This window comes from Rhyacophila brunnea, unplaced genomic scaffold, assembly GCF_057557595.1.
Source record: "Rhyacophila brunnea isolate RB1 unplaced genomic scaffold, BYU_Rbru_1.0 scaffold_2, whole genome shotgun sequence".
Classification (NCBI taxonomy): Eukaryota; Metazoa; Arthropoda; class Insecta; order Trichoptera; family Rhyacophilidae; genus Rhyacophila; species Rhyacophila brunnea.
In genome coordinates, this window is record NW_028232859.1 from 452070 (window position 1) to 462879 (window position 10810).

The following is a 10810-nucleotide window of genomic DNA, read 5'->3' on the forward strand; positions in this document are numbered from 1 at the left end:
TGCGATTATAAATGACTGTGTGTGTAACATAATATTTATAAGAACTGTTTGATGAGGTGCCAGAGTGCCACCGCCACCGCCACCCAGGTGCGTTCCAGTCCCACTACACCACTGATGTCACCATATTCACATGTATTCAATTTCTTTGCAGAATTTAAATTTCTCGTAAAGGAAGTGTTAATATGGCCTCTAATCTAAAAACCAACATGTCCTCTTATGAATCAACAGACTCTGTCCATGTCTGGAGATGGGTTGGTCTCGATGAAGTTGCATTCATAAATAATATACACTTACATTATTAATTCCACATAAATGAAACGAACATGGTACTTAATATACAAAAATTATTTTATTCATCATTCCATAAATTAGTCATTATTATAGTGGAGAAATTGGCAAATGGACTCAATACAATACTAAACTAACTTCAATTCAAATACATATTATATTATTATGTAGTCTGTTTTAAAAATAAATAAAATCAGTCATTATATTTTTGTAAGTTACAATAATATGAACTTTAAAGCTGAGTTTCCATGATAAAATTCAATGAAAACATATTCAATAAAGTATATACATGTTATCTGAAAAAACAAATTAAAATGACTTATCACTGTCTTCTTTTGTACCTTCAACACTTTGTAGACGATACATATTTTGTTTCTCCTTCATATATGTGTTTAGACAATATTATCTAAAAATTTTGTGGGCAGGGAACTTTCTAACTTCTGAATGCTATTGCATACATTTATGTACTTATCAAGACAAGTTTGATCACCCGATCACCCCAAGAAGGCTATTTGTGTAAGTTAGGAATACAGTTTTACTTTAGTGTGATACATAATATGAAAAAAAAAGCATTGAAGAATCATATACAAGAAATTCTAATGGATTTAAGTTTTGTACCATTCCATTTGAGCATAAAACTTAAATCCATTAGAATTTAAATTCAAATTCCACGGTTGATAGTATTAATAATATACAAGAAAAACAAAACGGTATTAGCATACGAAAATATAACAATAGGTACATAATAATAATATGTAACAATCATAAAATGAATCATGTGAGATTTGAATGTGCCCAAAAGCCAATTTGTAAAAGTAAAACAAATCTTAAACTGAAATATGTGTAGGATGGTTAATGGCTTTCTCCTTTTTTGCCAGCGACTCTTTTGAAATCGTCCATGTTAGTTGTACTAATGGGGGATCCGTACAGTGCAAAGTGATCAATGTGTGTCACCTCTGAGCCGCTTTGGTTATCTTTTATAAACACTTGGATGTTTTGGACATTTTGGAATTTTACAAAGCGCAGCTGGATAGGGCTTCCGTTTTCCAGCTCTGCCGGTGTGACCCTGTAACAAAAGCAAAATGTATGAGTACCCTGGAGCTTGTTCAGATTGTATAAAAATTTGTTGATCAGTGATCTTTCTTTCGCTTTAGACTCAATCTATATAGATTTTCTTTAACATCTTTCATTTACTTTTTGAATTGAAAATTGACAAAGTGACTGCGTATGCATCATTACAAGTCTTCACTTTTCACACAAGTCTTACAAAACGTTAGCAAACTGCCTTTTCACAATGGCCCAAGCGAGGCGAATGTTGACATCCTTTGATGCACTGACACTGTGTCGATAGACGGTAAACATTAGCCGGCCGTGGGCCACATGAGGCGAATATCACCCTCTTCAAAACGATGACCGTGTGACATTCGCTTCCCTCGGGCCATTGTGAAGAGGCAGTATAAGAAAATGATCCGATTTCTTACGTCAATTCTTGTATGGCCTGATTGGATGTGGCCATGTCGAAGTCCAGTGTTCGGGGTTGGTTAATGAAAAGCTTCACTGTTTTAGGACCTTCTGCTTTGGGACCCTTTATCTTCAGCGAATGGATTTTCACAGCCTATTGACAAAATATTGGAATTGATCAACACTAATTTAATTTATAGTTGCTTTTATTTTGTTAACTGTCAATTCATGGTGGAACTGCATTGTATTGTTATTTTAATTTAATAAAACGCAATTTTTTTTTTCTAGTACTTATTCCACTTTTAATCAATAAATTAGGACCGGTTTCGTCCGCCTCAGAGGGATATTTTCAACTGACATTTTCATTTGAAAATTCCCCTACTACTAGTCTAGTACCTAGTCCTGAGTACTACAAAAAAAAATGTGATTTATTAAATTAAAACAACAATTAATTTATAGTGGCAACGCAGACCAAACGAGTGAGCCGAGTTGTTATAAATAATATTGCAGCAAACGAGCAAATTCGCACCACTCTTTCTTACTTAGTAAATATCCGCTTTCGCTTTTATATTTTGTGGGAACACCCATAAGCCAAGCGAGTTGTTACATATTATTCATAAAAATATTGTTTTCTTGAACACAATAGATTTGTTGATATTTTTTTAAATCTAGGTAAATACTTAAAAATACTAAAAAAAAAAAAAAAAAACTTAATAAAAGCAATAATGCTGAAACTGAAGTTCAATGTCAACCTCACCTGATTAAAAGCTATGGACATGATGAGCTGTTCGTCGCAGTCACTTTCAAGGTGGCCACCTTGAGCGGAGAGGGCGTGGAGCATCGGGTGCTCGTCAGACTCGTTTAGACATTCACACTCACCTTTTGTGATGAAGGACACGAGGTCCATCTGTTAGGAAAAAGGATTTTTGTTATTTTATTAAATGGTAATCAATTAGTACCCGGTAACCAGAAATTATGAATTAACTGCAGTTGTCAATGAAATTTATATCGAATCTTTTTATGAAAATTTGGCGGTCACAGCTGAATTTTGATTATAATAAAGGTTCAGAAAGATATGAGTTAATCTAAAACAATACCTAGATTAAAACTTTTCACTGTGCTGTGTACATAAGTAAGGTATTAATTTTAATATAATTAATATCTAATGAACCATATTATATACATACATACTACATACCACATACAATGGTGTAAGTGTAGATTTGAGAAAAAAATGAATACAAAGCAGGAATGGCAGGAAATCTAATTCCTTCAATATGAGATTATTAATTACAATGTTTATTATTTTTTATGATACAAATGTATTACTGTAATTAGGTATAGGTAGACATACAAATAGTTGTGCAAAAGGATAAGAAATGCAAGTAAATAAATCATCAGTTCCAAGTTTCCAATGTATTCTGCTAAAGAATGACTGTATATTTTAAGTTAGTAGGATAAATAAAAATAGCTAAGATATAAAAGAAATCACCAAAGCAAAGCAGATATATTATTTGTGCTTACATATACTCATTCGCTGCTGACCAGTTAATTATAACAACTCGGTCAGTGCTAAAGACACACCTGGCGTGTAGCAATTAGCATGTTAAATGTGGTAATTAACTGGTCAGCACTGAAAGTATATGTATCTAATGGCAACACGCCAGGCGTGTTGGGTTAAAAATTTATGCAATAAAGAATGCTATTGAAATTGAAAAAGATTTTGTAACAATTTATTATAAGTAATGATATTGGATATAAGGTCTGTTTCTTCGTAGATGGATCATACTCACACCTGCAAGGGCACTGCTCATAATAATACATATGTATTAAATTGTTAGGTTACCATTTCCTGAATTGAAATTCTAATAATGTGCGGTGACATCATTTAAGTGCCTATTTAAGGCATCAACATCCATAAATGGATTGGGGTAAGAACAATAACAATGGATGGAACAAACAATGTCAATTAGATTTCTAATATAAACCAATACATATTTTTATTCAACATTCTTTATTGAATATACATAATTTGGAAACACCTCGAGAACAATACTTATTAGAAAGAAAAAAGTATGGCACTGACAGAACTTGAACCTGTATCAATCAAATTCCGGCCGATGTGCTTTATCAATTTAGCCACTCGCATTCTACCTAATTACAACATGATGAACTCAATTGAAATACTTCACTTGCGCGACTCTCGCATTACTGTAAGTGAAAGTGTAGGTGAGAAAACCTACCTCAGAAAAAAGTTGGACAGAGTGGGATTTGACCTCACATCTTTCACTGTTGACAGAAAATGAGTTACTTATCCATTAAAAATGTCATAATAATAGTGAACCGCTCAACACTTCTCTACAGATACAAAACGGTTGGCGTTATGCAAATAATGAGGTTCAAATTTTGGAATGCGATGTGAATTTATTCATTAATATTAGGCAATTTATTGAACACCCACGGTGGCAGCACGGCTTAAGCGTTGGACTATAACGCCGTGGGTCCTAGGTTCGAATCCTGGGTCTGGCTAGTACATGTATTGTTTTTCAATTTGTGTGTGAGTCAGGGTATGGACCTAATAGGTTGAGCAAGTGGCTGACATCCATTTCTCGTAAAAAACAAAATCTGTGAACACAAACCTCTACTCTGTGGAGGCCCATATGATTCTATTAGGATCGGACATGGCCGGAAAAAAAAAATATATATATATTTAAATGTAATATTGAGGATAAATGTTCAATGGGCCTAAGTGGATCGGTTCTTTCATGGAAAAAAATACCAAAAGAGTATTTTATAAATAGAAGCTGTCGATTGGTAAGGCTTCGGCCACACCGAAGTGCTTCGCTTTGTGCTAAGGTAGGTGCTATGCTTGTCTACTAAAAATACTATTGCCACATTGCACGCTACATACTTAGGTACAAATTCAGTTGACATTTGGGAGCGCACAAGTCAACAATGAAGAAAGAAATTATGATTCCCAAAGTCAACATTTTTTTTCTAATTTGTGGACTGGTCACTTTCTGCACATCGCCAGCCAAATTGAATGCAAATACGTATGTAGATAAAAAGTCTTTTTCTTACTACATATTATGGTGAATTTTGACGAATTTTGAATTTGATTAGTTCGACGTGGGAAAGCGGCGATTATAAGTCTGTCAACTGTGATAAATTAAGAGTCAACTGTAGGTGCTACTAAAAACCATATAGGTAGGTATATTAGTTTTATAGTTTTGATAACTTGTTAAAAAAAAAAGCATACATATCGATAGTGATCCAATGATATTTTTATTCTGAAGAGAAAACAAAATTTTGACACATGAATGGGGCAACATTATATTTAATATTAAAACAAAAGCTTTGTCTTACAATGGATGCATATAATGAGATCTTAGTATGGAGTATAATAAATATAATTATAATAAAATTATTCTTGAGTTATTGAATTTGCCGACAATCTCACAACTACAATGTAGTTATGTTCAAACAAAAGTACGAAATGAGATGCTGTAATAAATAATTTCAATAAAGTTGACAGATCTGCTAAGCAATGGAGCAGCAACTTTTTTCTTCTACAGATTTCTGCAAATACATACAAATAATCCAATGTAGAAATGTTATACGATAGCTACCTACTACTTATTAGATACTTAATGAACAAAAAATATTGCATATAAATTGGAAACTCAAGAATCCAATGGAATGTATTCAAGTCATCAGACTTATAATGGAATATAGTACACGTACACATCGTAAGACTATTACTACTTCTTATTAAAAAAAAAACTCTCGGGACGAGGGCTAATAATTTAAGTAGATTGTTTATTTCACGTATAAATCAAATTGGATCAGAGCATGCCTTCGTGAAATCAAAGTTCAACTACAAAGTTATGGTTTTTTATGATAGACATCGGACTATGTCTGCAAACTCATGATCCTGACAGCGAGAGGCTATTGTTAGCATTACATTGCGTGAGTACATTATTTAATGATGGATATAATCCAATAATCCTACATATTAATATGATAATAATAATGAGTAAAAAAATATTATCGAGCTTGAATTGCCAAAAAAGCGCCATGTGACGCGAGACCCGGCGAATGATTCGTATACAGGCCTAAAAAGGGCGCACGCACTCTTATAAAATATTGTTAAATTATTGTCAATAATTAATAGTGAAATTGTAATTCTGTCCCTGCACATGTCGAGCCTTCCGAGCGGGATTATGAGTTTTTACGACTGAAATAAAATAATAATTTATTGAATATAATGCACACGTCATATAAATAATACACATATTATTCAGTCTAATTTGACTAAAGATGTTATTTTAACTACGTGTTACATACCTCCCTGGTGAAGAACCAAATAAAAAAATGCATGCATAACAAAATAAATGTCGTGGGTAAAAAGTCACTCACAATTCACAACAGTTAATTATTATCATTACAATTTATAAAATGTGTTTCTAGTTATTGTTTTATCGGTGGCAGCTGTAAGATCAGTCAGCAGATCCCCGTGTAGGGATAGAGGGATACCGCTGGCTAGCCCCTACAATTCTATCGACGCAGCCATCGCGATGACCGAGGCGCGGTTGGCAAAAGTTTACACTTTAGGCACATCTCTTGCATATACACAACAGAAAAAAACTTGGTATTCACCAGATATTACAATTATTATTTACGTTAAATTATGTTCCACTTATGTATATGGTTTTAATAAAGTTTGAATACTAAATAAAAAATAACGAGTTTATGCAACGTTACAATTATTATTATCAATGCTATGTGGTGGGGGAGTAAAAAAGAAGGTGTTACCTACATACCACGTTATACCTAATCGAGTGGAGAGCGGGGAGCGGGTAAATGATATGCACATTTTATAAATTATCATGAATTACCAAGTAAACACCGAATCTTTTGAAAAGATCATTACAATTATTAATTTAATGACAATAATGACAAGTATGTGTATTATTTTCATTTTAAAGTTTAATATGCACATATAAGAATTTCAATATTCTTATAGATTTGCAATTTTATTGCTATCGGGTTGGCTTTGCTAGAAAAATTTACACCACTTGATAATAATTGGCCTTAATTCTTTTATTTTTTGGAAAGTAAAAGTAATCAAAATTTGTATGAATAAGACATATGAACCAATTTATTATGAATATATAGAAAAATGTGTTAACATACATGGCCAGCGACGGCATTGTCTTCGTCTGATCCGTCATCATTGCCGTAATATTGCCTGACTTTGCTTTCCAGGGTCGCCGAGTCGGCACCTTGGAGCCTGTCCACTTTTGTCTATGGACAAGGAAATACATAGTATAAACATTACATATAATTTATACAATAAAATGATTTCTGCTGGTAGATTTATTACCACATCAGAATTAGTAAGGTGTATGCCTATTTATTGTCACTCAATAATATGAATACAAGTGATACTGTAAATACATTTATTAAAATAGTGAACCAGACATAGTTGTAAAATATCACAAAACCCACTATAGTAGTGTCAGGCCGTGACACGAAACTGTAAATTTCGATCGTAGTGTTAGTTATTGCTCATACTTCCGAGTGTAATATGGTAAACTGTTTGTAGAAAAATATTAAAATAACATTAAATAAGGAAATAAATACAATCGAAAATTTTCATTGAAGTCCGTGCCCCGGGCTTGACAATATTATTGATCAAGCGATACCTTTTCAGAACATATTTGTCCTTAAATTCTGACTTGTCTAAAAATAAATGAATCAGCAATAAATTGTATGATAACATAGATAGGTAATGTTTTCTTTTGGATCCATTACTTTTCTATAATAACATTAAATAACTGAATCCAATTGACATATATTACTATTTATTAAACTAGTGTTTATGTGGTAGAACTGCATTATAATGGTATTGTACCAAAGTTATTTTTATTAATTCTACTTAAACAAATTTTAACAGAACCAATGTAATACGTAATTCAACATACATAATATGTACATCATAATAATATTATGAAAGACCTACTTTGTTTCTGTAGAAAATAAATGTGGGCATAGCGCTGACGCCCTGGCTCGCAGCAGTATCGGCACACTTGTCCACGTCTATCTTGAGGAAGACGGCGCGGGGGAACTTAGCCGGCAGCTGTTCGAAGAACGGGGCAATTCGCTGGCACGGCGGACACCTAAAGCAGATTTAAGTCCAGATATAATAAACAGAAAGAATTTGAAGTGACAAATAGTATGGATTTAAAACCCTCTAAAACGATTTTAGGTAATTTTAAGAAAAATGAGAAAAACTCATTTATTAAATCTGTGAACTTATGTATTTATTATTTAATTCGTACATTCTAAAGAGTATTTTGGCTTATCCATTTTAGGGGCATTTGAAAAGCACACCCAACTATTTTGAAATTTACCATAATTTTTGATAATACGTATAGACGGTTTTTGGAGTTTTATAAGGGTCAATCTTTGGCCATCATATTATAGGTAACAAAAATATCCATGAACATACATACTATCTAACCGTTTTAGGGGGATTCGAAACTAGGCGCTCCATGTCTACTTCAGTCTTCAGTTAACAAAAAGCAGTTAAAAGGTTAGTTATTTTGATTATGGCGACGTCAGGTATTCTTGACAGTTATTATATTATAAAATGATTGAATAATAAATTAATGCATTTGGTATGACATGGTACAAGTGACATGACAATTACAATAATACGACCAAGTATTTTTTGAACATCGACTTATAAGGCTTTACCTTGAAATAATCACTCCACGCAAGTTGATATAAAAGGTAAAGTTGCCGGGTTATACGTAGGATGTATGGTGTAAGAGTTCAAAGAATTAAAAATCATCATGCTCACAATACACAAATGATTTGCATATTTCCAGACACAATAAATTACTACATTGCCGTTGAAATGTCTATCTGAAGAGAAAATATCGTCACATGCTATTCCGAACACAAGTTTTTGGCTGATTCCCGGTGAAAGCGACAGAATAATATAAATTTTGATGTGGGTGTAAGAATTCTAATAAGGTTATGGTACTTTACCACGTAGCTGTGAAGTCGGCGACCACCAATTTTGTGCCAGCATTTGCCATTTCAGTCTGGAAATGGCCCTCGTTCATGATAATTGTTGCGAATCCCATTTTTGCACTAATAATCCAAATTTAAGTAGATAAGCTGATACAACTGAACTCCCGTCAAACAACCAAAGACATTTAGAATTAAATGGAAGTAGTTGTGATGTGAATGACAGGCAACAATTTGCAGCCAGTGTTGCCACTTGCGTAAAGGTTGCTTAACTATTATACCAGATGGGGAAAAATGGTGGGCTTTCAAAGAGATTGAAGACTCTGAAGGGAGGAGTCCAATCTCTTTGTGGGCTTTACTAAAATTTATTAATTAATGTGTTACAATAAAATTGGTGCTACTATATTCCTAGTTTTGTTGAAGTTATACTTCTTTTGGGGCGTTTGGAAAATCAGATCAGAGTGTATTTTTGGCGTGTGACATGTAACACATAATTTATTTTTTCACACAAAAAAACACACTAGGTCAAAGAGATTGAATCCAATCTCTTTGCACTAGGTAGATTGGATTTGAACCAACGATTGTTCGGTTATCATCCGAACGTACAACCATTTATTACGCGACACTACTTAAATAATTATTACCAAATTATATATAGACCACATTACTTTAAAAATAAAAACAACGATAAATAATTATATAATTATTTAGTAATAAAAGTTAAATTGAATAGAAATAAACCAACGGTGTTCCAATAAGCGGTCCTTTTTCTTGAGTGTGTGATTTAACAAGATAATTAAGAGCTAGTCGAAGAACCTAGTTTATCACAAGTTTAGTTTTGTTTTTGTTTTGTTACGCCAAAGAAGTATAACTTCTAACGCGCGTACATAAGTACACACACCGATTTTTTATTTTTCTTCGCGTTTTTAGTATTTAGTATTAGTTTTTAGTATTATCATCTTGCCGTTAATGAAACTATATTATTATTCTATTTAAGTATTACACACGGTTACAATATTATGTTAATTTTATTGTATGGGAGGTATGCAGTTCACCGTGAGCTTTTGTACCGATGACAGGTAGTTTTGAGTATATGGGTGCATTGAAACAATCTTACGGCTTTTTCTGTTTTGGCGAGCGATTGTGTGCTAAATTAATTGTCCTGTCCGATAGGTTAAAAAGAACCAACCCCGGATCGTTCTTTATTCAAAAATAAATGTGTGTATTTGAAAATATTTCTTCCTGATTTACTTATTTTAAGGTGTGTTTGACTGATCCTTAATAATTTACCATTCGTCTATTTAGAGACTATTTTTTACAACGCATATTATTATGGTTTTTTTAATGTATGCCACACTGAATAGATTATATTTTCCAACATGGTGGTCCATATTTAGATTTTATATTTTTTTGTTTTTAACATAGATTTTTTTATTTCATTTCAGAATGCCATTAAAGTTTATATAGGTATTCGGAATAATTTCACAATTACTAATATTTAGAAGATTTATTCAGTAGGTGCATTGTTGATACCTATTCTAATAAATTACTACCCACAGGGAAGTTTGTAAACCTTTTACTAGAAATTTTTTTTAGCCATTTGTCAAACTATCAAGTGGAAACAAGTGGAAAACTATGTCGTCATTTACTCATATAATTTTTATTAGATTTAGGTATTTCACAATTTTATTGTCACCATGTTATTAGGACGCCAAGCCGTCCATAGACCTAGCGAGATAGTTGGCTCTGCTATTATATAATTAATATTGTAGAATGTAATAATAATTACTATATTTTTTGTAGATTAAATCACGTACCTACCGTGTGATTTCTAGTAAAATATATTATATAATATTTTATTTAGTGATATAGGTAGCTACGAAAGGTTCAAATAGACTATAATGACGATCGGGCACATATATTATGCTAAGAGCGTTTTAGTGTATATGATCAAATCTATGCCATTCCGACATTTATACATACATATTGTATGACAGCTATAACATCGTATTTACACTCT

General features: G+C 32.6%; 1 protein-coding gene across 1 annotated transcript; it reads right to left on the reverse strand.

Annotated features, from left to right (window-relative positions):
- Positions 1 to 327: 327 nt before the first annotated feature.
- Positions 328 to 9035, reverse strand: Txl (Thioredoxin-like). The gene is made up of 6 exons (XM_085947665.1): positions 8809 to 9035; positions 7775 to 7931; positions 6946 to 7056; positions 2507 to 2656; positions 1770 to 1903; positions 328 to 1354 (listed from the first exon to the last, which is right to left on the reverse strand). The coding sequence occupies exons 1-6, from the start codon at positions 8904 to 8906 to the stop codon at positions 1141 to 1143; spliced, it is 864 nt and encodes a 287-aa protein (XP_085803791.1). The 5' UTR covers positions 8907 to 9035; the 3' UTR covers positions 328 to 1140.
- Positions 9036 to 10810: the final 1775 nt, after the last annotated feature.